This window comes from Mirounga angustirostris, unplaced genomic scaffold, assembly GCF_029215605.1.
Source record: "Mirounga angustirostris isolate CCGP_5_RB_7025 unplaced genomic scaffold, mMirAng1.0.hap1 SCAF_17, whole genome shotgun sequence".
Lineage (NCBI taxonomy): Eukaryota > Metazoa > Chordata > Mammalia > Carnivora > Phocidae > Mirounga > Mirounga angustirostris.
In genome coordinates this window covers 29,271,604-29,298,763 of record NW_026991725.1, presented here as the reverse complement: position 1 = coordinate 29,298,763, position 27,160 = coordinate 29,271,604, and the positions used below count along the sequence as shown (strand labels likewise).

The window sequence follows — 27,160 nt, the reverse complement described above, 5'->3', positions numbered from 1 at the left end:
TCTCTGTGCAGCAGGTGCAAAGTCCTTTCCACCCTCTTCCTCCTGAAGCAGCTCTGCGGACGAGAATCTGCTGCCCCTGACAGCCCGGCTGCTGGCGGGTGAGGGCCCCGGGCTGGGAGCGGGGGAGGAGGAGAGGAACAGCACAGGGCCACCTCCCCAGAGACTGGGGTCATTGTGAGAAGTTGGTGATCGTATTGTAACTGTCCCCAGTGGCAGTCTAACTGGCTAATCTTTACAGTTCCAGGGCTCACTGATATGTGTGTGTGTGTGTGTGTGTGTGTGTGTGTGTGAGAGAGAGAGAGAGATGGATGGATGGATGGATGGATGGATGGATGGATGGATGGACAGAACACATGAAAGATGAAAGAGGAAGGAAGGAAGGAAATTGGGAGAGAGGATGGGGAAAAATAATCTGAGTTCCCCGCCCCCCCCGGAATCTGGGGCTGTTGGGTCTACATTTGAGGGCCCCAAAGCCACGGTACCCCTGGCGGGGGCCTCTCAAAGCAGCCATTTCACTCACCACCAGTAATCTTCAGGGCCTGCTCCCCGCCAGGTGCCAGCAGGGCTCCAGGAGCCTCAGAGCACTGCAGCTCCAGAGCCCGAGTCCAGAGCCCAACACTGCCCAGTCTACTGGTGGTGGGACCTTGGACATTAAGTGTTGAATGTCTTTTCATACAAACATGTCCAAACATGAGACTTGAATGGGGACTTGACAAGTGCCAACACACAGTAGCCAGTGGTGTTCTTTCAATGTCATAATGCCCCAGCAGTGGGAGTGACCCAAGTCTTCAGGACCGTTCTGAGCTAGAGTGGGCAGATCTCCGGGCCCTTGTGTGTGGTTCACCTTGCTGCCTGCCTCCCTCCCTGCCCGCAGCCTTCCAGGAGATCTTCAAACTGTTCAGCTCCAGCCCGACAGGCACTGTGGACATGCGCAGCATGAAAGCCGCCCTGCGCAATGTGGGCATCCAGCTGAGCCCACAGGAGATGTGTGAGGCTCTGCAGCAGGCAGACTTGGATGGTGGGTGCTCCCATCCCTGGCCTCTTGTCCTTCCTCACTTCTAGCCCTGGACAGTGTCTCCTTTGCCCACAGAATCCCCGGCCTGGTCCTATTTTAAAGTTCCCTCTTCCAGGAATCCTGCTCTGATCAACACACCTATCCCGTAGCCCCTAAAAATTTTTGCTGTGTTAATCATCCTGATTTGGGGATCCCCAAGGGCAAGGGCTATTTCTCCCCCATTCCACTGGGGTTGACATTTGGCTGGAGGGGAGACTGGATTCTCTAATGTCTGGAAGGAGATGCAAAGACACCCCTAAAGCATATGCAGGGTGGGCCTTCTGCAGGGGAGGCCCCCACAGCACCCCCTCCTCTCTCTCTTCCCAGGTGACGGAACTGTAAGCTTCAAAGACTTCCTGGGTGTCCTTACTGACAGCCACCGCCTGGCTCAGTGCCTGGGTGAGGGGCAAGGCTGGTGGGGTGGGAACGGCCAGGACTGGGGGAGGCTCCTCCTCACACTCCCCCATGATCTCTGCCCCCAGGCCAGGTGAGGAACAGCCGGTTCTGTGACCCCCAGGGCCTGCAAACCCTGTTCTTAGAGATGCTGTTCAAGTTGATGAGCCAAGGCTTCTTGCCCCGCAAGGTGGTGCAGGAAGTGATGAGGTAGGCCCATGTCCCCAGCTTCAGGACCCAGGATGGGGGAGCAGATGCTGCCCCGTGCAGGGATCCCCTGAGGGAGACGGGAGCCCTGAATTCTGGGGCAGTTTCCTGTGGCTTCCTGTCCTGTGAGATGGAGAGGACTGGGGGAGGCGGTGTCTGACGAGGCTGCCCCCCACCTGTCCCCTCAAGCTACTACACCAAGAAGCAGCGGGCTCTGCGGCTGAACCCGGGCTGGAGGGGCCGCTCCCGCGGCCACACTGTCACCGTGCGCACTCACGCCGGCCTCACCTTCTTCTGCCAGGCCGCGCGCCTCAGCGGCCTCTCCGGCGCCGAGCTGGAGCGCTCGCTGCACAGACTGCACAAAGCGGGTGCGCCCCGGGCCAGGCGGGGACCCGCCGAGGGGGGACCCTCCCTCGGGACCTGCTGTCAGGACTAGCCTCTCCTTTTCCTCCTCCCCCCCCGCCCCGCCGCTTTCCCCGGGCCAGGTGCGCGCAGCCCCTACTCTCAGATACCTAACTTGGCGGGGCGGACACCCCCAGAAGACTGGATGCGGCCCCGAGCCCCGCGCCCCGACGTCCGACTTCCCAAGTCCTGCCACTCCAGCCGCCACAAGCTCGCGCCCACCCGGAGGTCTCTCAGCCCGGGTGAGAGCAGAGGGAGGGGGCGGGGCTGGGGCGGGGCTGGGGCGGGGCGGGGGCGGGGCCGGCGAAGAGTGGGAGCCGGACTCCGGGAAACCCGGAGGAGGCCGGCGAAGTAATCTGGGATCACGCAGGGCTTGACCAAGGCTAGGACGGAGCCTAAGAAAAAGGGGCAGGTACCCAGATAGGAGGCGGAAATGGGGCGGGGCGGGTAGAAAGGAGGACTGAGGTGGGGCTAATCCAGAGTCTCTAAACGGGAGCTGCCGGCTTGATCCTCCGCACGCCCCCTCTGCCCTCCCACAGAGTTCGTGGGCCAGCCACTAGACTATCTGCGCCCCGCGAAGATGACTCCCTCCCCCCCAACTCTAGTGCAGAAGCAGCCCTTCTCCCCTTCGCCAGCCTGTGTGCAGAAACCTGCTATGAAAAAGTAAAGCGTTTGCGGAGCAAAACGGGTTGCGTGTGGTGGGGCGGGGCACAGAGCGGACGCGGATCTTTTGCAAACATCTTTATTAATCTTGTATAAAAATAAGGTTATGGAGAGTTCCCGGAGCTGGGGGTGGAGCGCGAGGTTGCACTTTATAAGTTACAGGCCAGGCTCCGGCTGAGGCTAAGTATGGCTATTAGGGGGAGAGGGGTGCTGCACGCAGCATTTGGGGGAGGGGCCGGCGATGCTGTCCCCCCCACGCCCCCGCGCCCGACCACTTGAGGTGGGACCATCTCGGAGAACGGCGGCAGCAGCAGAGGGGGCTGCCCGGCCCAGCCGAGCTGAGGACCACCTTCCTTGAGCCCCTGAGCCCCGGCTTGCCACCACCCCCCACTCCCCACTGAGTCCATCTGCCAGAAAGAGCGGTTACAGCGAGAGGTCCGAGGTGACCTGCATGGGGGGTCCCGGGGGGCGCCGACGAGCACTTCTGCGGCCTGTGTCTGCACGGATGTAGGGCTGGTTCCGCAGATCTGGCAGCCAAGAGGAGAGACACTTACCTTCTGAAGTCTGCCCCGGGGCTAGGAGTCTGCCTCCCCATTGTAGGGACCCAGGTGGTGTGCATGTGGGGAGGGACCTATGTTTACCAGACCCCGCTCAAGCACACCCCAGCCACGCATGGCCCAAGGGAGGGTAGCATGATCCAGTCCCCCAAGGGGCCCCCAGGGTTGTGGGCAGCTTCTGGGATCACAGGCCAGGCTACCCAGGTACCTGGGGGCTAGAGAGGGATCTCTTCTCCCAGGCTGGCCTCACAGAGGAGCCTGGACGTCCGCTTGCCAGTGCGGGCCGTGAAGGGCACCGTCTTGAGCACTGAGGGTTGGGAGGGAGGAGGGGGGAGAGAAAGGAAAAAAGACAGAAAAAGTAGCAAGAAGCAGTGAGACAGCCAGACCCCTAGAGTGGGGAGAGGGAGGAGGACAGCATTAGAAGGACGGAGAGAGGATAGGACAGGCCCAGCCAAAGCCTCACCTGTGATGATATCTTCAATGGCCCCGTCGCGGTCACTCTCATAGATAAGTGGCTCCTTCTGCTGCTTCCGCTTCAGCTCGGAGATGAGGTCCATCTGCTGCCTCCGGGCCTTGGGTGGTGATGGGGGGGGTAGGGCATGGAAGGTGAGTAGCTCCAACTCCAGGATCCCCTCTCCCCAGGCCACCAGACCCTAGAACATCTGTCTGCCTGGTCCCCCACAGCAGGCTGGAGCAGGAGGAAGCCCTTCCCATCCATCCCAGGCTGCTGGGGCACCGTCCTCACCTTGGGCAGGGTCTGTTCACAGAAATGAGGGTACGGAAGAGGGCCAGATCTTTGGGATGAGGATCCCTGCAAAGTGCCAAGCTCAGGCGCAGCTGCCTACCTTGGGTGCTGGGGCTTCTTCTTTGCCGGGGGCGTCGGCACCTGCCTCCTGGGTTACTGTCTCCTTCTTCCACTGTTCCACCTCCTGTTCAGCTTTCTGGGGGGCCAAGGTGGGTCTCCGTGAGGGGAGTCTTATCCTACCCCCAGACAGAAGCGTCCCCCACCCTCCACACTGCCCAGGTGGAGAGGCCAAAATGCCCCGCAGGGGTCCCAGCCTGCCCACCAGACACACATACCTTGTAGGCCTTGATGAAGCGGCTAAAGAGGGAAAAGAACATGGAGGGGGACGTGGTCTTGGGGTTCTCTCCGAAGTACTCCACCACGGACTCGTAGGCCTCCTGTGGGCACAGCCTGTCAGCCCCACCAGCACAACCCCTAGGAGCTCCATGTGCCTTTAAGACACTGGCCACTTCATCTCTGCTCCTCCAGGCAGGTGGGCCCCCTGCCCCCTCCCCCATTTCATCCCCCCCCACCACCACCACCACCCCATCTCCAGGGCCCGGCCAGCCCCGGCCCACCTGAGCGGTCTTGCTGTCTGCCAGCAGTTTATCCATGGTGGGCGAGTTGGACCTCAGGAACTCCTTGAGCACCATGCAGTCGTCCTGCCGCACAAACTCTCGCTGGGTCAACTCCAGGCCTCGCTGCAGGGAGCGCACATCCCCTAGGATGCTGTCCAAGGACACTGGGGGGGGTGGGCAGCACAGAGGCAGGGAATCAGAGAGGTGGCATTCCCGTCCAATGACATCCTGTGGTCCCCTCACTTTTTCTCAACCCCTATCAGCCCCCAGGGCAGAGCCCCTCCCCGCCCAGGAGGGAGTACCTGCACCAATACCTGAGCCTGCCTTGTCCAAGAAGTGCAGGTCGCTGTGGAAGCCTGTGAGCTGTGGGTACTTCTCGGCAATGACCTTCACCAGGTAGTGCAACAGCGTCTGCTTGCGGTCAGTCGACTTCATCTCCAGCAGCTGCATGCAGGCCTGTTGTCAGCCGCAGGCCACCGCTGTCCCCCATCCCCCAGGCCAGGGAACCCCTCCTTGTGCTCCTCACCACATCCAGGCTCTGGAGCCGGAAGCCATAGGCTGCCCCACGCTTGCTGCTGTTCATGTAGTTGCCAAAGGCCAGGACAATCTGGGGGGGAGGGGGATGCTCAGCAGGTGCTGGGGCTGAGGGAACCCCCTCAAGTATAAACTACACAAGAAAATGTGGTGAAAAGCAAGCCCCACACGCTCAGCCCGCACTAGACTCCTGCGCCGGCCCCTCAGGTCCATGACCATGTACACGCGTTTGTAGCTGTCTGACATACGTGCCTGGCCTCCCCAATGTTTTTAAGATTTTATTTTATTTTTTTTATTTTTTTTATTTTTTAAAGATTTTATTTATTTATTTGAGACAGAGAGAATGAGAGAGAGAGAGCACATGAGAGGAGGGAGGGTCAGAGGGAGAAGCAGACTCCCTGCCGAGCAGGGAGCCCGATGCGGGACTCGATCCAGGGACTCCAGGATCATGACCTGAGCCGAAGGCAGTCGCTTAACCAACTGAGCCACCCAGGAGCCCTAAGATTTTATTTTTAAGTAATGTCCACACCCAACGTGGGGCTCGAACCCACAACCCCGAGATCAAGAGTCACATGCTTGGGGCGCCTGGCTGGCTCAGCTGGAGGAACATGCGACTCTTGATCTTAGGGTCATGAGTTCGAGTCCCACATTTGGTGTAGTGTAGAGATTTCTTAAATAAATAATTATAAACTGAAAAAAAAAGTCTTATAATACTCAATCGACTGAGCCAGCCAGGTGCCCCCTAGCATACCCAGTGTTGCCCTCTGCTGTTCCCACCCAGAACTGCGTGGCTGACATCCCCTCGGCTGTGATGTCACCGTCTATCTAACAGCCATTTCTACTGGCTCCCGGGACCTCCACTAGACTCCACTGAGCAGGTGTGGGCGCTCTGCTAATCACACAGTGATCCCGAGGGGGCTCAGCCCTCAGGAGGAGTCTAAGGCGCACTGTTGTAGACAGGACCTCCACCCTGTCTTAGCTTTGTCTTTCCATGTGAGAGTTGGGAACATATCTGTTGCATCCTAGGAATGCAGGGCAAGGCCGGGGTCTCCCCCTCACACGACCCAGAACAGGCGAGGAGTCATGAGTGGGCCCCACTTCCCAGGCCCTTGCCCCGGGCTCTCACCTCCAGGATCTGGCGGAGTTTGTCAGAGGACTTGATGGACATTGAGGCTGCAATTATGGCATTCAGTTGCTGGGGGTGCAATTGGAGAGGCAAGATAAGTTGGGGCAGGGTGGGGGGCAAGCCCATGGGAGGCTCAAGTACTCCTACATGCCCTCTCCCCGCGGAGGCTGCTAGCTGCCGCCTCGCATGCCCAACCCAGAACACGGCGCCCTGCCTGCCCCGCCCACACCGCCCTGCCCCGCCCACACCGCTCTGCCTGCCCCGCCCACACCGGCATCAGCAGCTGGACAGTATCCGGAAAGTTGCCCAGGAAGGTGAGCGTGGCCATGCGCTCGGGCAGGCGCGGGATGCGGTTGAAGCGGAGCATGAAGCGGTCCTCCTCCGACAGCTCCTCCATGGGTCGCTGCTCCTGCTCGAAGCGGGCGATCAGGCTACGCTCGTACTCCGTGGGCAGGAAGCGGGTCAGCAGCTCCAGGAAGTCCAGGCCAAGGGCCTGTAGGTCGTACCTGGTGGAAGGTGGGGTAGTTATCGCTCTATACCCACCAGTTCTCGAGGGCAGGACTATACCCCCACCCCACTACCTCGATTGAATAAATGAACTTCAGTATTTGCTCTTTGCCAATAGCTTCAGGGACCAAGAGGTAGGAGTCAGGGAAGTTGGGAGCTGGGAAGCCAGAGGTCCCTATCATACATCAGTGCCAGAGGCCCAGCTGTAAATGCCTGGGCCTGAGTGCCCACAGCTGGGCAAGGAAGCAGGGAGGAAACGGGAATGTCTCAGTCTGGGCGTGGACTCACACTATGGCCTCAGTTTTCTTGGCCTGAAAATGGGAACAAGGTTCCCAGCCCTACTCCCTGACCAGGGTTAGCATGAAGTAGTTGGGACTCTTTTACCAGATGCCTGATGACCCTGGCCTAGTAGAGGGGCTGGGCTACTCACAAGTACAGGGCAGAGGTACTCACGTCTCAATGGCCTGGCAGATGCGGTCAGCCCCCAGGTTGCCCTTGCGCAAGGTGATCGCCAGGTTCTTGGCCCGGTTGGCCTCGATGAGGGTGGCCTTGCTGGGGGCCTTCTGGGCTGCCTTACCCTTGAGAGCACTGAGGTCCAGGCTGGGACCTTGGGACTTAGTCTTGAACTGCTCCTCAAAGTCACTCATGTCTAGCTCCTGAGGGCACAGGGAGAGGAGGTGGGGCTGGGCGGGCTGGGGTCTGATATATTCCTGGCTGAACCAGCTATCCAGCTCTGACCACACCACCAGCAGAGAAACAAACCAGTAACCCGGCTTGACCACAAGCCCTGATGGGGGATATAGGGAAAGTACAGAGAGCATCGAGGAGGAAGAGCAGTACCCAACACTGGGGACCCAGACTCCAAGCCCTTACAGCTGAAGGAAAAGCTGAATTGGCCGGGGGTAAAAAGGGGAAAGGGAAGGGCATTCCAGGCAGAAGGAACAGCATGAGCAATGGCCTGGAAGCAAGAGAACACATTCCTTTTGGAAAACTAAAAGTAGAATTAGAAGGGCTGGAGGTGCCTGGGTGTCTCCGTTGGTTGAGCATCTGACTCTTGATTTTGGCTCAGGTCATGATCTCATGGTTGTGAGACTGAGCCCCACATTGGGCTCCTCGCTGAGCTTGGAGTTTGCTTGGGACTCTCTCTCCCCCTCTTCCTCTGCCCCACCCCTGCACTCCACCCTACTCCCTCTTAAAAAAAAAAAAAAAAAAAAAAAAAGGGGTTGAAACCCTGGTTGCCTGTGGGGGTGGTGGGAAAGAAGCTTAAAAGGAGGAGAGGCCAGACGGGAGGCCAGATGTGCCCTCTACAATGAGTGAGGGGAAAGCCTCCAGGGGAGTCAGGACATACTGCCTATCAGATACACTAATCCATGTATCTTAACAATCCACGTAGTTTAACACCCATCCCTGGGCCTCCATGCCCTCATCCATACAATAGGGTGAAGGAGATGCCCTAGCATGATCCAGGCAAGTCCCCTCTCCCCTGGCGCCCACACTGGAAGCAAGACAGGGCCACACTCACCTGCAGCACCTTCTCGTCATTGAGCTCAGTGAAGACAGTGCCCGTGATCTGGTTGGGTTTCAGGGCTACCCAGTTTAAGAGTGGCATTCTGAACTTGGTCTGTATGGGTTTCTTGGCCTTCACTCCTGGGACAGGGAGAGAGTGGTGAGCACTGGGGAGGTGAGGGTGGGGTCGTTGGCGGGACCCAGGGCCCAGAGAGGCCTGACAGGACAGGCAGAAGGAAATAGGAGGCCCCCGTACACAAGGTCCTGGAGGACACTGAGGTCCGGGCACCTCCATATCTGACCCCAGCCCTGGGCGGTCCACTCACCTGGGCCCATCTCAGGGCCGGACCCTCCAGAGGGACCCCCTGGAGGCGGCGGAGGCACGGGTCCATCTGTGCCGGGAGGCGGCGGTGGGGGCGGGGGTGGGGGCGGCAAGTCTCCCGGCAGCGGCGGCGGGGGCGGGGGCTCGGAGCTGCCAGGGAGGGGTGAGGACAGTGGGGGTGCCGAAGGCGGGGCTTCCTGCTGGTCGGGGAGGCCGGGAAGTGGAGGTGGTGGAGGCGGCGGTGGGGGTGCTGCTCTGGGAGCCGGCTCTGCCGCAGGTGGGAGTTCTGAGCCGAGAGAGAACCGAGAACCCAAGACGGGAAGAAGGAGGGGCGTATCAAGTTCTGGACCTCGGTGCTCTGGCCTCTGCCTCCCCTCCCTACGCATGCGCACTGGGTCCCCGTCTACCCTCCCGCAACCACCTGAGCCACGCCCACAACCCCGAACCCACGTCTCCCCACTCTCCTTCCAGACCCCGATTCCCCCACGCCCACCGCACCCAGCCCGAAGCTCCTGCGCACCTGGGCTGGGTGAGCCGGTGGGCACTCCGGGGGGAGTCGGGGCGTCACTGCCGCTCGGAGTTGCCACAGCGACCGGAAGGATCTCGATGGAGACAGCATCCCCTGGCCCCCGCACGATACGGATTAACCCCTTCTCCTGCAGCTCCTCCACCTTCAGCTCGAGCGCCGAGGGCCGCGCCGCCGGGACGGAGGTAGGCGCTTTCTCAGGCTCAGGAGGACGCCTGGAGGCGCCCATGGGGGTCGACTCGCTGAAGCGCTCCTGTGAGCCCCGGGGCGGGGGGGGGGGGGGGGAGGTCAGTGCCTCCAGCAGGCCCGGCACAGAGCCCCCACCCTCTTGCCCGAGTAGAGGAAGTGTCAAGCCTAGAAGCCCCACCGGGCCGGGTCTTGCGAGCCTGGCCCGGCCCTGGCCCGGCCCCCTCAGCCCCCAGCCTCACCCGCAGGGTCTCCAACTCCTTTCGAGCCTGGCTTAGCTGCTTTTCCAGCTCGGCGATCTTGGCCATGGATTCGTTCTCCGCGTCCCGAAGCTTCTCTGTCAGCTGTGGCACAGCTCATGGTGAGCCCCCACCCGCCGCTGGGCACTGAGGGGGTGGCAGCAGGCACGCCTGCCTGCAGGGCTGGGGGAGGCTTCCGGACGTGCCTAGCGGGTGGGCTGAGCCTGGCACTTGAACCCAAGTAGGTGAGATCCTGAGGGCACTAACATTCTCCCGGGAGGAGGAACCAAGGCACCCCTGAGGAGGGAGGTGGGTGGAGAGAGACTGGGCCAGGACGGGCGCCAGGCACCCAGTTCCACCCAAGCCAGGGTGTGGGCTCCGAGCGCCGGGAGAGGAGCGGCCTGCCTTCCTCGGAGGTCCCGCAGGGTAGGAGCCCAGTGAAGGCTCACTGAGAAAGAGGCCACAGGATTCGAGATTTGGATTCAGGTCCAAGTCAGGGGCCAGGCAGACAGCCACCCGCTACTCATACCCAGAACTAATGCCTGATGCCGGTGCGAGGCCCCGGGGGCCTCCTATGGGCTGGGCCGAGTTGGGGAGCGGCTCTCACCAGGGCCGCCTGCTCCTGCAGCTCCTCCATGTGCTCCAGCACCGCGTTCTTGGTCTCCGTATCCTCCAGCAGCGCACCCACGTCGAAAACGTTGTCCAAGTATGCTTGAATCTGCACCTGCAGCTTGTCACTCTCGGTGAGCCGCAGCCTCTGCCCCGGACGGAAAGAGCAGGGTGAGGCCGGAGCTGAGGGGTCTTTCCAGGACCCCCCCTCACCCCTAGGGCCTAGAGGGAGGGGCCTGAGCCCCAGCGTGCTTTTTCATTATTATTATTGAGATATAATTGACATACCATAAAATTCATTATTTTAAAGCATAGAATTCAGTAGTTTTTCGTATATTCACAGGGTTGTGCAAACATCACCACTGTCTAATTCCAGAACATTTTCATCACCCCAGAAGAACCCCTGTACCTGTTCGCAGTCAGTCCCTATTCGCTCCTCCCCCGACCGCTGGCAACTGCCAATCGACCTTCTGCCCCTGTGGATTTATCTCTTCTGGACGTTCATATAAAGGAATCATACAGTTTTGGGGCTTTTGTGTCTGGCTTCTTTCACTTAGCATAATGCTTTTAAGGTTCCTCCATGTGGTAGCATGTATCAGTACTTCATTCCCTTACAGGGCTGAATAATATTCCCCTGCATGGATATATCACCCCCACCAGCTTTTCACCTTTTGGCTTTCAGAAATCCAATCCCAAAGGCCCTGCTCCTCCAAGAAGCCTCCCAAAGGAATCGGGGAACCTGCAGCTTCTCTGCACAGGCTGGACCAGGAAGCGCCAAGCCCCTCTGCCTACCGTCCCCAGGGCAAGGAACTCCTCTAGGACCTGGACGCATCCAACATGAGCCAGCTCCCACTGTGGCCCAATATCTCCATGCTCCCCATTATGCGCTTCAGTCAGAACCTGTCTGACGCTGATGCTCCCAAAGCCAGACAGACCCAGGGCCACCCAGAGCCTGTTCCGGTGCCTGTGATAATAGCTCCATGGACCACGTGCCTATAAGGTGGCAGAAAACGTTCTGCCTCATTCTACTGAGAGTCATTATTACCTTTATGATTCTCTTGTTTCACAGATGGGAAAAATGAGACTCCAAGAGAAGAAGAAACCTATCCAAAGTCACATGGGCTTGGAAGGGGCAGAGTCGGGATTTGAACCAGATCTGCCTGACCTCAACACCCACGCTGCTAAGCACAGAGCCACACTCTGCAGTTGGTGAGTGGTTAAGTCCCAGCGGGGGGATGCACGGCTCACCTCCAAGTACAAGTCCAGGCCCAGGTGCGTGAACTCATATTGCAGGAAGACACGGAAGTTCATGTTCTCCACGGAGTGGACCACGATGTTGATGAACTGCATGCAGGCCACCTGGGAAGCAGAGCCCACAAGCAGGGCTGTGACCCTCCGGGTGGGGGTGCTCAGTGCCTTCTGTCCCCCCATTTACTCCCAAGTCTCTCCTTTTCCCCATTTCTCACTCAGCGAACCCAGCTTTGGCCCTACCCGTATTTCTCCCCCAGGTCCCCTCCCTCCAGCTTCCCTGTCTCTGACATCCACCCTTCCCCGACCAGCCACTCAGTCCTCATACTTCACAGGAGCAGAGCCCAGAAGCCGGAGACCCCGGCCCCCAGGCTGCTCCTCACACCGAGGGTGGCCAGGGTGGCCAGGCCCGGCCTGGGCTCCCGAGCTCACCATGAAGTCAATGTTGCTGTCCTCTTTCTGGAAATATTCCATCAGCTTTTCGAAGCGGTGCTGCTCCCCACACACCTGGGTGGGGAGAATGGCTGTCATGAGGGCCCCAGTGACACACCTCCCAAGCCATTTCCAGCCACCACCCTTGTCTTTCTACGGGCTCCTCCCCACTAAATCGAAGTCAGGCCACGTCGCTCTTCTGCTCAAAACCTCCCCTCCCTCTCCATCTCCCCCAGCCCTCCCTTCACTTACTGCACTGGCCACACTGGTGTCCTAGCACCTTCCCACCTCAGGGCCTTTGCACCTGCAGTTCCGTGCGCCTGGTGTGCTCTTACTCGAGATCGCCACCACACCAAGCCTCTCACTTCCCTCACAGCTTTGCTCAAGCTTCACCATCTCCGGGAGGCCTCCCTGTCCACCCTGCGACCCGTTCCTCCTGCCCCTCTGGCAGCCTGCTCTTGTTCCTCAGAGTGTCCACAGTTTTCAGATACATTATATAATCTGCTCATTTAGTATATTGTTTATTATCTGTCCTCCCCTGCCTTCTTTGTTTCTTTTGCTCACTGATGCATCCCAAGTGTCCACTCTATGCCTGACACATAGTAGGCACTCAACAAATAGTCATTAAGGGAATGAATGACCGTACCCCACCTTATGCATCATATTCTCATGCATCCACTTAGCCAGAGTCAGCAGAGGCGTATGTATGCAACCCGGAGACGCATGGACCAAGCCCAGTTTGGATCTGGCCAGGCTGAGGGTCAGACGTTCAGCAGATCCCCGTAGATGTCCTTATCGCCCCAGGCAGTGCCCCTACGTGACCTGGCTCCTGCCCTTTAAAGCTTCCCCATCCCAGATTATCCCCACCCTGTGCTCCCCAAATGCCTGCCCAACACTCCCAGCTGCCCCCAGCGGAGGCCACAACTGCCAGCCACAGGACTCCAAGCAACCCCAGAGAGCAAGCACCTGTTGGGGTGGGGGGGCTTCAGTACCTCCTTGAAGTTGTCAAAGGCCGCCAGGATGATGTCATGCCCTCCTCGAACCAGGCACACGGCCGCCAGCAGCTCCAGCACCAGAGCCTTGGTTCTGGGGACAGGAGGGCCAATTTACCCCTTGAAAGCAGGCCCCACAGCAAGGCTGCGGGTGGGCCTGGCTCTGGGAGTGCAGGGAGGGCAGCTGATGGGGAGTAGGGGTGGGATGAGCCTGGTCAGCAGTCCTGAGAATGGGGGAGCAGAGTAGCCAGGGGTGAAGTGGCAGGAGAATCTAGACGTGGAGAAAGGTGAGGGGCCCGGACCTCACCTGGGGTTCTTGTTGTTGAGGCTCAGAGCAATCTCATTGACACAGGCTGGGTGGGTCATGACGAGGCTGAAGCCAGACTGGCGAGAGAGGAAAGGTCAGCTCCTCCAGGCAGACCCCCAGGACTGCCAGACTACTGGGCAGGGCCATTGCCTCCTGGTCTCCCACTGCCCTCAGGCTTGGGAAGTTCTTCAGAGCCAACCACAGCCTTTTCTGTGGCGGCCAGAGCCTGGCCCCTCTTTTTAAATACCTTTGTTCGAAAGCCAGGGTCAGGATTCGGCACCTTGGACACAGTGAGCCCTCAACAGCCGGCTCAGTGAAGGAGGACTGGCCGCACCAGCCACTCCTCCAAACAGAATCACCCAGAGCGGCTGTCCCTGAGGGCGCTGTGTTCAGCCTTCCCTGGTGGGGGTGCCTAGGTCCCCACAGGAGGCATGTCCCTGACCCAGTCATGTCCAGGGTACTCCAGGGGACCTGACCAGGAGGGGGCAGAAATCTGGGCTTCCCCTCAAGCCTCATCGTCCTCAAGACCCTCAACAGCCCCCATCCCCAGGGTTCTCCAGCAGGGAACAAGGTCGGGGCTGGGGGGGACAGTGGGTCCCTGAACCCCAGCGGCTTAGGCAGCCCCCAGTGAGGACGGGCCCAGCTCCCCCGGGGCCCCCCAGTGCCTCACGCTCGCTGACCAACCTGGTAGTTCATGATGGCGCGCAAGCACATGATGCACACGTGGACGTCATCCTTCTGGCTAACGATGCGAGAATTCCGCAGGGCCTTCCTGCTGTGGGCAGGGGTCAGCCTGGGCGGAGTAGGGGGGAGGCAGCAGGGCTCAGAGTCCTACACCCGGCTTCCCACAACCCCTCCCCCCTCCACAAGGCACATCTGGAACATTAGGCCATTGATTCCCACCCACCCACCCAAAGAGGCCGGCTGAGGGCAGGAAGGCTTCCTTGGTCCCGAGGCCTTGGGCCTGGCATGCTGCAAGGGGGTACGGAGGGGCTTCAGGAAGGCAAAGACCCTTAACAGCAACTTGGCATCAAAAAGGGTTGCTGTGTTGTGGGGGTAGACAGCCTATAGAGGGAAGACAGCCAAAGCCTGGAAATCACCATGGAAATGCTCTCCACAAGGTGGCGCTCCCAGCCTCATGGGCTAATCGGCCATCTTGAAAGGCCAACTCTGAATTCAGACTGCCTGGGTTCAAATCCCCGGCCACCACTTACTAGGCAAGTTTACTTAATCACCCTGTGCCTCAGTTTCCTCATTTGTAAAACAGGAATGGTAATAATAGTACCTTCCTGATAGGGTTTTGGGGACTATGAAATGAGCTTAGAACAGTGCCTGATACATAGTAAGTGCTAAGAGCGTCCTTGATAATTCTTTGCTAAAAAATATGTATTTGTTTTTCCTTGTTGCAGAACTGCCCATCATGACTTCCACATCAGTGCCTCTTGACAATTCTATTGTGTTTCCAACAACACTGGGAAGCCCTACCACCTCCCTCCATCTGCCACATCGTCCTTCTTCCGTCATTGCTCAGATATGCCTGAGTCTTTGCTCATGCTGTTCCTTCCACCTGGAATGCCCCTCCCTGTCCCCATCACTGCCTGTAAAGCCTGTATCCATCTGCGAGACATAGTTCCAGTGCTCTCTCTTCTGGAAGACCTTCCTGATGCCCCGGGAGGTAGCCACCTCCCCTCTCAGAGCTCCTGGTCACACCTCCACGATAGCCTGTCCAACATTGTCCCCTTCTAGACCAAGGGCTCCCAAAGCCAGGGTGATCTCTCTCTCTCCTGAGCACCTGCTACCATGCCTGATACATAGGAAATGCTAGAAAATATTTGTTAAATGAGTGAATGAATGAGCAGACAAAGGAACATATTGTGAGAGTTTGGGGCTTAATATGAAGTAGGTCCCTAAGACCAAAGTTGGAAGGATGGAAGCTGGGGGTCCACATGAGGCCCCAGGGCTGTCTTCTTCCCTCTCCCCGCCTCCCCGCAGGATGTCCTGCATTAGGGTGGGGTGGCCTATCCACAGCAGGTGAACCCAGGGGTGTCAGCTGAACACCCCACCGAACCCCACCCCCACCCAGGGAGCCAACCAGGCATGCACCTGCCCCCAGGTGGCTACGTACCGGGGAGAGGGGGGGCACCTGGAGGCCGCACAGGAAAGAAGAGGGGGTTAGATAGGTACAAGGGAGGTCTCACCAACCCAGAAGCACCTTCCTTATCCCAGACCCACCCAGATTCCAGTTCCTAGGTGCCCATCCCTGGAAGGCTTCTTAACACACCCATCTCTCAAGCCCTGCTCGAGGCCCTTACTGTGACCCCCAATACCAGGCTGCCCCTCCCACCACCCCCAAGGGCCTGGGGCGGGGCTGGCAGGGTGCAACGGTCTAGGGGTGAATCTTCTATTCCCCCTGCCACCCTGCAAGGGGACCCACGTACTTGATGGTCAGGTGGCGGCTCTTGGGCTGGGGAGGCAAGGACGAGGGCGGCCCCTTGCTGAGATCTTCCACGGACTGCTCCAGGGGCTTGCTCTTCTCTGAGCCGGGGACCCCGTTGTCTGCGCTCTCCATGTCATACCTGCAGGGGTTAGAGTGGGGCTGAAGGCCCACCCTGCAGGGGCCCTTGAGGGCAGGGCAGGGAGCGCTGAGGGGAGAGAGGTATGTGCAGGGGAGATCAGGGGCTGTGCTCGGTGCTATGCTGGGCAGAGGAGGGGGCCAGGGAATGATGGAACAGAAGAGTAAGCCGCCCAGGTCCCAGCTGGCCACCCCAGGCCACATCCCTCCCTGTCCATGCAGGCCCTGAGGAAGGGACATCACCCACCGCGCGGGTGCGGTGTGCGTGAGCCCAGGGTGGGCTGGGGCGGCACCGCATGGACGTGGCCGGAGGCATGGATGACGTACAGGGAAGCACGGACCAGGGCTCTGAGAAGCAGCGTGAGGCCGGGGCAGGAGGCTTACGTGACAGAGCACTGGGCAAAGGCCAGGTACTCAAGGAGCACATCCAGGCCGCGGTTCTCCTCGTTGAGGAACTCCTCCACCCACCTGCAGGGCACAGGGCTCCCTGAGTTCCAGCCAGGAGCGAGGTCCTGCCCAGACTGGGCACAGAACAGGCACGGCCAGGGCCCCGGGGCTGCTCATCCCCCACCCCACGCCCGAGACACCAGCCAGCCCCAACCTCAAAAGACCCAGTGAGGCTAGAGGGTGCTAGGGGGCTCAGGTAGGACCCATGGCCCCGCCATGCCTCAAGGGGTAAACAGAGGGTAGGCAGGAGAGGAGGCAGGGAAGCTGTGCTGGACACCCCAACCCAGAGGGGCCCCGCAGGCACGGCCTATGCGGGGATGGGGGGTGTTGGGGGGTGACGGGGGAGTAGCAGGGGGAAGCCCCAGGAGCTGCCTGGGGACAGAGCTCTCCGAGGCCCCCAAGAGGGAAATCTGAGCCCTTGCTCACCCAATGTGGTTTGTTCTCAGGGAGATCTCCAGCTCCCGCAGCACCTGTGTGGACTCCTGAACTCGCCTCTTAAACTGGGACCAAGAACAGGAGAGTCTGGTGGGTGAAGTCTGAGCACCCCCACCACCCTGGGTACATCCATACACGGACACCTGGGCTACACACACACGTGTGCACGCACGCACATGCATGCACACGCACATCTACACGTGGACCCAAGGGTACACACTCACAACCATGTGCGGACACGAAAGCACACACGTAGTACACACCCGTCCACCCCGTGCACACACGCTGCACAGTGCACATGAGTGGACCCGTGTAAGCCTCCGCAGCTAGGCAAGGGAGCCTGCCCAGGGCCCCCTCAATCCCCTCAAAGTATACGCGCACATTCATACACATACCCACAAAGGCCACCAGAAAGGTTATTCACACAGTTACTCTAACTGCCCAGAGCTCAGAAGGTGTGGCAGGGGGGGAGGGCCAGAGAAAAAGGGGGAGACATATACCCCCAGGTTAGACATCCAGTCCGTCGCTCCCTTGCGGCTGGCCCCACCGGTATCCAGGTAGCTCTTCAGCTTCTGGATATAGGCGGTGGGAGGGTTCTTGACTTGAAACTTCTCCTGGGGAGACAGAGTGGGGTGAACAGGGCAACAGCGAGAGTTACCCCAGCCCTTGCCCCGAATCCCGTCCTCAGCTCTGACCCCGGGTCCCAGGCTATCTGAAGGCCCCTCTGAAATACTAGAGATCTAACCAAACCACCCACCAGGCTGCTTTAAAAGGCCCGAGTCCCGGACCTTCGCTCCCCACGCTGGCCTCACGAGCCACAGCCCTAGCGCGGTCCTGAGGTGGGGTTTGGAGGCGTGACTACAGTCACACACCCCGCCCTGGTGGCGGGGGGGCGGGCAGGGACCCCTACCCCAGCCCCAAGGCCTCTGGAAGCAGCTGCTCACCCTGCCGCCTGGGCCCAGCCCTTACCCGCCAGACTCCTGCACAGCCTGCTTATCCCATTGCAGTCCGTTAGCAGGAGCCGAAGGCCCAGCGCTGGCTCCCAGGGGAGGCTCCTTGCTCCCCACCTCCCCACCCCCGGCCTCCCTCCCTCACTGAACGAGGTCCCCACCCTGGCCCAGCAGCGCCAGAGGGGTCTTCCCTGCCACCACAGACAGCAGCCCTAGGAGCCGGAGAGGCAGGGGCACCCGGTGAGCCGCAAAGGTGCAAACCCAGGTGCCGGTGCAAAGCCCAGGACCGAGCACCAGGAGACAGGGCTTCTAGTTCTTGCTCTGCCACTTGGGAACTGGTCACCTTCGGGCTGTTGCTTGGTTGACACCAGTTCCTCTGGGCCCAAGCAAAAGAAGGACGGGGATGCTGTCCCTTCCTCCTCACCTCCCATGGGGTCAAAGAGGCCCGACCCTGGGGTTGCCCCCTCTCCTCCCCAGCCCAGAGCTGGAGGGTCAAAAGAGCCTGCTCCAAGAAGCCCAGCAAGGAGGACGGTGACATGGCCCGGCTGGATTGGCCAGCGCCCCGCACTAGCCCCTGCCAGCTCTTCAGAGGGCAGACCCAGCCCTGCTAGGGACTCATAAGGTCCTTGGAGAGGCCCATGTCCAAGAGAAGGAGACTGTAGAGTCTTGAAGACACCCCCAGCACCCTGTGCAGATGCTACACAGGCCTCTGGGCAGGGTCTTGGCCCTCCCAGCAGCGTGGCAGTGCCCCCCCTCCTGCCAGCCCCAGCCTGGCCAGGGCAGGGCACCCTGATGCCGGAAGGGGCTGGTACCCACCTGGTCACAAATGAGCTCCCACTTCTTCTCGTTGTCATACTGGCTCAGCAGCTGCACTTTGTCCGGGGGCAAGTTCATGCAGTTCTGGGGAGGGGGAGGACAAGGTAAGGACCCGGAGCCTGGGGCCCCAATGTGAGGGGTAAGGCATGGGGTCAGCTCCCTAGGAGATCTGTCATCCTCGTGAATCCCTGTCACCCTCTCTTGCCAGGAGATAAGTAGATTAGCCAATGAGAAAACCGAGGCCCAAAGCTAGAAAGCGACACCGGGATTTGGCCCTGAGGCTGCCTGACCCCAGGGCCCGGGCTCTGTCATCCGTACACCACCTCCCCGCACGTCGGCCGTGATGGTAAGGGCATGGGTTCTCAGCCTAACTTCCCGGGGCCCCCGGCACCTCTGGTCACTTCCCCATGTGCAATAAGAGGGTACCATCTCTTCTTGCATTTGGGCGGGATCCATCCCCAGCCAGGCCCCATTGTGCCCCACTCCTGCGTGCCACCAGACACCACGGGGACTACGTGCGGCCCTGGCCCAGGGCACCAATGTCACAAACACCAGGAAACCTCTTGCCAGGGTGGAAACAGCTGTGTCCTCCTCATCCCTCTCCAGCGCCCTCCCTCCTCATCCCTTCTAGAAGGAGGAGACTGAGACAAGTCAAGGGAGCGTGTCAGACAGGCAGGGAACTCCAAGCAGGCGCATCACGGCTGGAGGGGCAGGGGGGGGATTCCTGGGGAAGGTCACCCAGCCACAGGAACTGGGGCCGGCAGCCAGCATGCTGGTTCTGTGGTGCTGGTGGCCCAGGCTGGGACTCTCCTCAGGAGCTAAGAAAGGTCAGCATTGCTCTGCCTGGTCCTCCTCCCCCAGCCACAGCCGTGCCCGTCCAGCTTCTCCCTCACAGGGCGGGTGTAGGGTCCTGCCCGGTGCTGCCAGCACCAGGGGATCCCTGGCCCCCCTGAACTTGGCGTGTCTTCCTAATAGACACAGAAGACGACGCCAGTCTACCCCAATTCAGTAAACCCCAGGCTAAAAGAGGGTCTCCTAGGCGTCAGGCCCCAAGAGAGTTCTTGCCCTCAAGGAGTTCCGTCCCACTGGGGATGTGGGAGTCCCCAGGGATCCCCAGCCCAGAGTCAGAGGGCCCCTGTCACCAGCTCGGGTGGGTCACTACACAGCCTCGGTCACAAGGGCCTGAGAGGGGGCCACAGCTGGAGCACAGAGGGGGCCACACCCACCCGAGGCTCTGCAGCCAGCTTCCTCGCTGGGGCGCTGGGCCTAGTTCTGGGGCTCTGGCCAGACCTCACCCCCAAAAATCACTGCCTTAGGTCAGTCCCAGACAACAGGAAGCTGGCTGCTCTCAGGCCCCATTGCCCAAGCTTTCCGGCGGGTGCCCCACTTGAGAGGTGAAAGGGCCTACCCACCGGGCCCCCCAGGCCAGCTGGGGATGGGGGTACGTCATTCTTCTCCCCATTGCGAAAGTGAGCCCCTGGATTGAGGAAACCGCTGCTGTCTCCTCTGCTGCCCTCCCCCAAGCCACCAGTAGCCAGAACGGCTCCTGCCACCACTGACTGATCGCCCAGGAAGGGCCCTTGGAGCTGAGGGCAAGGCCTCCCTCGGACCCTTCTCCATCCCTGTCTCTCTCTTTCCTAGATCTCCACAGAGATCCAGGGTGCAGCAGGGCAGAGTGGGGCGAGGCTCAGGGGGAAGGGGGAGGCTGGGAGGCAGCCAATGTCAGGGAAACTTGGAGCGTGGCCGACTCAGAGGAGAGAGGGGGTGGCGGGGAAGGGGGGTGAGGAGGAGTGAGGGAGGTGGCTGAGCCCCAGCCACTGAGCCTTACAGGGGACAGCCGCTTCCCAACATGGGTCTTTCCGGGCCCTCACCCACCCCAGGGACCCGTCTGGTTCCTGGAATGGGCCCAGTGGCACTTCTAGAGGCAGCAGCTAATGCTAACTAATGCTCTGCTCTGAGCCCTCCCCGCGGAGGACAGCCTCACCACCACCGTCCGCACCACCCGTCCCATCTTACAGGTGCAAGGACAGATGAGTTTAACGACCTGCCCAAGGTCACCAAGCCAGGAAGCGGGGAGCCAGGCTGGCTTTGAGCCCGGAGCTGATTCCGAACCAGCGCCCTGGCCCACTCCCCCGGGGCCGCCCCGTGGTTACTCCCGGGGAGGGGGAGGCCTCTGCCGTGGGGCCCACCTGTCCCGACAGTGGTGGAGGGCAGGCCACTCCTTTGCCCCTTCCCCACCTGGGCGTGCTCAAGCCCCAGGGGCTACGTGCCAGCCTGCCAGACAGGCTAAATTTAGGCTCGGAAATCAGAAATAGCTCTGACAGCGCTGAGCACTAATTAGCCGCTGCTCCTCGGCTGTGCCCACCGGGGAGACAGGTACCCTAAGGAGCGTGAGAGGAGCCAGAAGATGCCACTCACTCAGGGTGGAGTGAAACCCTCCTGGGAAACGGCTGCAGACCCCAGACCCCAGACCCAGGGCCCTCGGCAAGGAGGCGGTACCACGGGGCCGGGGGCTGAGAGACAAGTCCAAGGTTGGCGAACAGCGCTCACGTGGGACGGGAAAGGTCAGGGAGGTCCAGGTGTGGGGCGGGGGGGAGTGGGGAGAAACACTTGCCTCCCGTGAGGGGACCTGGGGGGAGGAAGAGCCCGGGCTGGATTCAGGACATCCAGCTTCTGGGCCCACCTAGCCTGACGACTCCTCTGTCTCCTTGAGCCTCAGCCTCCTCCTCCGGAAAATAGGCACATTTCCCTTCTGCCTCGCGGCTCCCAGAGCTCCCGGAAATACCCAGTGAGAAGCTGTGTTTTGATGTAATAATACTCTCCAGTGATGCACACTGCGCAGAGGGGTTTCACAGATTGGGGGGTGGGAGGAGTCCACCGAAGACCCCGAGGTGAGGGCCGGTGGGATGAGCAGAAGTTTGTGAAAACGTCCAGAGCCAACAGACCTGTCTCTGAGGCTTGGCCAAGAATGAACTGACCCTCCAGCCCCCCTTTCCCTGTTGCCCTTGAGGCTTTGAGTCAGGGAAAGAGGGAAAAAGATCCATCTTTGAGGGCGTGGCCGAGAAAAGGAGCTGATTTCCAAACCTTCCTGTTAGAATGTATGGGGATCGTTCTCCCCTCCCCCGTCCCTTCCTCTCCAGGGGCAAGAGGGGCCTCCAGCCTCACTCCCCCAAGAGCAGCCCCTTGCAAGCACTGCCTTGACCCACTCTCCCCCAAGTACTGACATCTGGAGAGGTCTCCCTGGAGACTGACGGGCTCCATCTGCATCTGGACACAGCCACACCCTCCGGTTTCACTTTCAGCTTGAGCTCAGACTATGTCCCAACCCACCTGCCCACCTTCTCCTCATGACGTCTGGCCCTTTGAGTCCCAGAATGCCCTTGAACTTGGGTACCAAGCCCAGTCTCAGACCAGCCCTACAGGGCCTCCACAGCCTGATGGGCCCAGAAGCCAGGAAGTGTCCCCCAGCCCCCACTTCCCCATCCATCTCCCCTCCGCCCACCTCTCCATGGCCTCAACCTTGGTTTTAGAGCTCTCAGTGCATCTCCAAACACAATCCATTTTGTTCACGTTTTAAAGTTCCAGTATATAGATTTTCTGGGGCAGTTCTAGGCAATCCCAGACTTAGAGGAGGACTCTGGAGTTACTGGCCCAGGATTAGGTGTTGAGAACCCCAAAAAGCTCACAGCTTCTCCCATCAGGGTTGAAGGGTCCCCATGGCAGGGACAAGGGGCAAGCCAGGTGGGAGAGCCAGGACAGCAGGGACTGCCCAGCTGATCTAAGCCGGTGGGAGAATTACAGCACCAACAGTACACATTCCCCAAACGTCCACTCTGTGCTAAGTGCCATTCCAAGTGGTTTCTATCTACTGACTCATTTAAACCTCAAAAAGAAGCTTGCACAGGAAATACTATGATGATCTCCAGTTCACAAATGGGAAACTGAGACAGAGAATGATTAAGTCGCTTGCCCAAGCTGACCTGCCTGGCAAGCTGGTAAGAAGACTCAGTTTCCTTCTCACTGAGGGCAGCGAGAAACGTGGGTCCCGAACCCCCAGGGGTCTTCAGACAGGCTGGGCCCGGTCCGCCGTCTGAGGAACCAGGAACAGCCAGCCCCATTTCCTGCCACCCAGCACCCTACGCTTCCTGTTGTTGCCCACACTGAGCTCTTACTCACTGGGGAACCCCCCCAGCACACCGTCTCTCAGAGGGAAGTGGAGGCCTCCCCACCCCCTCCCCATGTGCACACAGCTAGTTACCACCACTGCCCCACCCTCCAGGAGAGGTGGGCCCTCCCTCTCGTGGTTTCCGGCCACCAGGCAGTTTTGGGTCTAGGCCCCACTGTTGCTGACCTGCACGATGGCAGCGAGGGCAGCCTGGCCTGTGATGGCTGACGTTGGCAACCTTGGTGGGTCTCGGTAATGGAGGTGGGAAGAGGGGAAAGGCACAGTCCAGAGGGGCCTAGAAGGCCTCCAATATGGAGAGGACCCTATCTGCTTCCTCACGGTCGGGGAGAGTTTCTGGAGCACTTGCTCTGGGTCACGCAAACTCTACTTAATCTTTCAACAATCCCAGGAGGCCAGCCTGGGCCAGCAGCATTCTCTTTCTACCCGTGGGCAAAACTGAAGTTCAGAGAGGTCAAGTAACTTGCTCAAGGTCACCCAGGTAATAAGTGGCAAAGACAAAATCCAAGCCCCCAGCGTAATGACCTCAGAGCTCAGGAAGCTAGTCTGCTTTTCCCGAGAGTAACCCTTGCCCCCCTCAGAGGCGGGGACGCCTGAGCCACCTTCCAGGGCCCCATGCTCCCAGGAAAAGTGCAGAGGTAGCCCCCAGAGCAGCCCCACCTGCTCCTGCCCATCTTACCCAGCTCTTTGCCAACTGGCCCCAGATGTCCCTGTGAATCATGCTTACCACATCCTTGGGTTTCCTGGGTCAGCGTGTGCCAGCCCTGCCTGCTAAGAATGTCACCCCACAGTACCTGTCCAGGCCATCATCTGCCCACACGGCCCCAGCCCCGTTGGGATCCTCCATGTAAGACACCCCAGAGATGAGAGGTCCAGGGCCTGAGCACCCCTACAGCTACCCCTCCCCGAACTTCATCTGCCTCGCCCCAGAGAAGAGCGCTGGCCAACACAATGGAGTCTACCTCTGCTGTTCGGGGAAGGGGTCCAGCTGAAAGCAGGACTTCCAGGATCCACACCCTGCATGAGGCTGTCCTCACCTCCTCCCACAGCCTCCCCAAATGTCTACGTCCCTGGGCACATGCTAAGGGCAGCCCAGGGGGCCAGGCCCCAGCAGGCAAACTCGTCTCCGAATGGTTCGGCCTCCGAACCATGTGGATCAGCATCACCCTCGGCCTCAAGCACAACGTCCGGGACACCTTCCCTTGGTCCCTTGGTCCCAAGGTCACAGGCTCCTCCCTGACCAGACAGATCAGGGGTGTCCTATGCCTGGCCGTAAGCATGGAACTTCTGGAAGGCCTGGAAAGAGTGCCTTGTCATCCCAAACCCTGACCCTTCCAGGGGAAGGTCTGGGAAGACACGAGCCTTGGGCCCGGCGCAGGAGAGGCGAGAGCGTGGAGTCTGGCGGGCTGGTTTTCCCACCATCACAACAGGCCCGTGTCTCTGGGCAGCCATCACTCCTCCACTGTTGCTAAGGCGCAGCAGGAAACCCTGGCTCAACCTGCTCTTTCTCCCCACCCCCATTTTAAGCAGGGGCACCCCTCTCTCTCACAGCCTCCTTAGAAAATTAGCCCCCCGCCACCCACATGGGAGAAAGGTCATGGTGGGGAAAGGGAGAGCAAGCTCCATCTCCTGTCTAGGGGTAGGCCTTGGGGGGGGCGCCCTTCACCCACAAGATGGGTCCCACAGCCAGGAGCCAAGGAGTGATTTTGGGTCTCAGGATCCTACTCCCCACCAGGGACCAAATGGCTGCGATTAAGCAAAAGGAAGAGCTCCCCTGGGGCCATGTGACCATATCCGAAGGGCCTATGCGTTTGCCATCAAGACTCGGGGATTCCTGGCGGGTGGTGGGCCCATCACTCTCAGCAGTCGGAGGCTCTTCTCCACGTAGACATTCACTATGGACAGGACTCCACTCTGGCCACAGAGGCAGGCTCTGATGGAGACGCGCCCTGCGATATTGCTTGCCAGGCCCGCGGGGTTAGCCAAATACTTAGCCCAGGCAGCTGCAGGCGGGGGCGAGGCTGTCACCCCAGGGCGGGGCTCATGCCCCTGTTGGTGGAGAGTGAGGGGAGCCAGGTTCTTAGCCAAGCGAACTTGGGTGGGGTGTGTTCTGCTCACACAGGACAAGGGACAGGCTGATCCCTCCCCAGAAAGAAGGCCAAGTATAAACACACTGGGGTCCTGTGGGCTGGGGTGGAAAGCTGAGCCCCAGTGGGTGCTGCCACCCTAGATGCCTACCCAGTTACTGCTGCTTTTTCCACCAAGACACCCTCTAAGACCCGGCTCTGGGCCTCCACCCTCCACACCCTGGTACTCAGGGACTCCCCATGGCGATTAGCATCAGACTCAGCCAATCAGAGCTAAGGCCAAAACACAAGCAGGGCAATCAAGAACTACACATGCATCAGAACCTCACCATTTGACTTTTGGATTTCCCACTGGTCTGAATTATTCATACCGCTCCTCCCCACTAGTGTGCGTATAACAGAGAGCGGACTGGGGCCCGCACCTCACCCTGATGGCCTGTCCCACCCCTGTCCACAGACACACACTTGGGGGGAAAGACAGACTCATATCCTACCCCCCCCATCAGGCTGGCAGGGGTCCAGGGATCCACCACCAACTCAGGCTCCCCAGATGGACCCCCAGAGACTGTCTCTCCTCATTCTCCTCCCCTCCCCCATCTGCTCAGCTCAGCTCAGCTTTGCCAGGCCATGGGTTTGGGGAAAGGAAAGCAGGTGGGGAGATGGGGTAATCAGGGCCTGCCCCGTGTGAGGTGTCTCTCAGAGTCCCTCCCTCTCCCCTAATCAAGCAAAGTACCTTCACAAGGATAGACCAGACCCCACCCCACCCGATAGCTCCTCCAAACCCCTCCTAGCCTTCCTTCTGGGAGGGGGCAGCCAAGATTTCTAGGAACTCTTATGAGGGGCCATGCAGAGGATCTGGCGAGTACTGCCCAATGACTGGCCAAGGGAGGGGAAATGATGTCAAGGAGATGGAGGGGACACCAGACTGAGCACTGCCGCGGGCCAGCATCGCTCGCCTGCCTGCACCTCCCCTGGGCCCCCTCCCTCAGACCTGCAGTGCCTGCCTGCTTAGGCTGCAAAGTGCCCCTGGGAAAAAGCAGAGCCTCATTCGCCTGTCACCCAGAGTCCAGCAAGGGAGCTGACAGCAGACAGGCCACCAGGCAATTAGTTAGAGAAGGAAGCCTGGGACAGGGCTGAGGTAGGGAGAGGGAAGTGAGAATGAGTGGCCCTTCCCCCTCCCTACTTCTGCCTCCCACCAGGTCTTAGGGAGCCCTGATTTTGCTCGGGAGCCCCTCCCCAAACACATCCTGACTGCGTCCAGGCTCAGCCTGAGCTGATGGCTCTCTCCCCAGGGGCCTAGTCTCCAAGCCCCCCAATTCCTCCAGCAGGTGATAGCGGGGGTGGGGGGTGGTTCCAGGATTCTGCACCACCCCAAGCCAGAGAGACCAACCCATCCTGACCCCACCCCTCCTAACCTTAATCCCTTCAGTGGGCTGGAGGAAATGTCCAAGATAAGGACCCACAGGCAATCTCTCCTGCACAGACACTCCCTCTGCATGATCTGAGGACCCAGCTCCCAGTAGCCCAGGCACGAACGAATCAGGACCAAACACCTGAACTCGGTCTCCAGCTCCCAGGACGTTAAAATGTAACCCTTCCGTCTTTGGCCCGGAGACACAAGCAGATGCTCCAGAGCTGCGCCCCATGGCTGGGCCTGCGTGCAGCGCGGAAAGGGATGCCCCAGGACCCCCCTTGCGTGCCGGGCTCCCAACTTCCTCGCAGGACATTTTTGTTTAGACCTGTAGACCCAGGAGCGCCGGGGAAGGGGGTGTCTTGGGGCGGCAGACTGGGCGACTGCAGAAGAAAGTTTTGGGGGGGGAGTGCTAAGTCACTCTGAAAGAAGCCACTGTCACTCCCACCCCCTGTAGGGGCAGCCACTGGGCCGGGGATCTCCAAGCGGTACCTGAGCCCCCGGGGGCGCGGACGCGTGCCGAGCCCCTGGAGCCCCCCGCCCGCGCCCAGCGCGCGGCGGGTCACACTCACCAGAACCCGGTTAAACCTCTCCTCCAGCTCTCGGGCCGCGGGCATCGGCTGCTTGGGCGCCGCGGGCTGCTTGGGGGACGGCGCGGCGGGGCCCGCGGGCTGCTCCGCGCTGCCGGCCGCGTTGCCCATGGTGGTCCCCACCCAGTCGGCCAGGCGCCTCCAGCCTCGGAAATCCAGCTTTCCGGGGGGCCGGGGACGCGGCTCCGGGCCTGGGGGCAGGGGCTGCGGGGGGGCGAGCTGGGCAGCGGCGGGCGGCGGCGGCGCGGGCTCGGCTCGGCGGCGCTCGGCTCAGCGGCGCGCGAGGGCCGGGGCGCGGCGTCCCATCGGGGCGGCCCCGTCCGAGGAGCCGGGCGGCGAGCTGCGGGGTGGGGGGAGGAAGTCAGGCTGCAGGCCGCCGGGGCCAGAGGGCTGGGCCGGGGCCAGGAAGCTGCGGCGCGGGCTCCCCCCTCGGCGATTTTCTAACTTCTGCTGTCGCTCCCCGAGCGCGCAAACCGCATTTCGCCGCCGCCGCTACG

General features: G+C 60.4%; 2 protein-coding genes and 1 long non-coding RNA gene across 5 annotated transcripts in view; 2 read left to right on the top strand and 1 right to left on the bottom strand.

Annotated features, from left to right (window-relative positions):
• The window catches only part of LOC123854709 (spermatogenesis-associated protein 21), a 4,070-nt gene extending 1,229 nt beyond the window's left edge, over positions 1-2,841 (top strand). The window contains exons 4-10 of the mRNA XM_064583313.1: positions 49-98; positions 875-1,018; positions 1,382-1,453; positions 1,537-1,657; positions 1,844-2,022; positions 2,140-2,298; positions 2,596-2,841. Of these exons, the coding sequence (XP_064439383.1) occupies positions 49-98; positions 875-1,018; positions 1,382-1,453; positions 1,537-1,657; positions 1,844-2,022; positions 2,140-2,298; positions 2,596-2,723 (853 nt within the window). The 3' untranslated portion in view covers positions 2,724-2,841. The remainder of the gene's footprint in view (positions 1-48; positions 99-874; positions 1,019-1,381; positions 1,454-1,536; positions 1,658-1,843; positions 2,023-2,139; positions 2,299-2,595) is intronic.
• FMNL1 (formin like 1) lies at positions 2,783-27,160 on the bottom strand. 2 transcript variants are annotated; one of them, XM_054510773.2, is made up of 27 exons: positions 26,646-27,160; positions 18,393-18,476; positions 17,127-17,240; positions 16,618-16,691; positions 16,129-16,212; positions 15,611-15,748; positions 15,298-15,315; positions 13,857-13,965; positions 13,173-13,249; positions 12,866-12,959; positions 11,874-11,948; positions 11,442-11,552; positions 10,192-10,341; positions 9,588-9,689; positions 9,154-9,412; positions 8,638-8,919; positions 8,328-8,452; positions 7,259-7,461; positions 6,570-6,804; positions 6,299-6,367; positions 5,165-5,245; positions 4,953-5,082; positions 4,639-4,802; positions 4,357-4,458; positions 4,122-4,217; positions 3,740-3,848; positions 2,783-3,246 (listed from the first exon to the last, which is right to left on the bottom strand). In XM_054510773.2, the coding sequence occupies exons 1-27, from the start codon at positions 26,772-26,774 to the stop codon at positions 3,143-3,145; spliced, it is 3,318 nt and encodes a 1,105-aa protein (XP_054366748.1). In that variant the 5' UTR covers positions 26,775-27,160; the 3' UTR covers positions 2,783-3,142. The 2 variants fall into 2 exon arrangements, with proteins under 2 accessions (XP_054366748.1, XP_045744684.1); XM_045888728.3 differs by lacking the exon at positions 15,298-15,315 and having other exon boundaries at positions 26,646-27,158.
• On the top strand, positions 9,205-15,035 carry LOC135362998 (uncharacterized). Of its 2 annotated transcripts, XR_010408649.1 has the most exons (5): positions 9,205-9,344; positions 9,594-9,706; positions 10,213-10,364; positions 11,263-11,402; positions 14,582-15,035. It is a non-coding gene; the product is annotated as an uncharacterized LOC135362998 (long non-coding RNA). The 2 variants fall into 2 exon arrangements; XR_010408648.1 differs by lacking the exon at positions 10,213-10,364.

What these genes read in the sequence shown, in the direction of transcription:
- FMNL1 (XM_054510773.2), bottom strand. Translation starts at nt 26,774, where the DNA reads ATGGGCAACGCGGCCGGCAGCGCGGAGCAGCCCGCGGGCCCCGCCGCG. An exon ending in ACAGCAACATTGACTTCATG is followed by an intron (nt 11,553 to 11,873) that starts GTGAGCTCGGGA and finishes TCTGCTTCCCAG; the next exon opens with GTGGCCTGCATGCAGTTCAT. An exon ending in ATCTGCCAGGCCATTGAGAC is followed by an intron (nt 6,805 to 7,258) that starts GTGAGTACCTCT and finishes ACCTTCCACCAG; the next exon opens with GTACGACCTACAGGCCCTTG.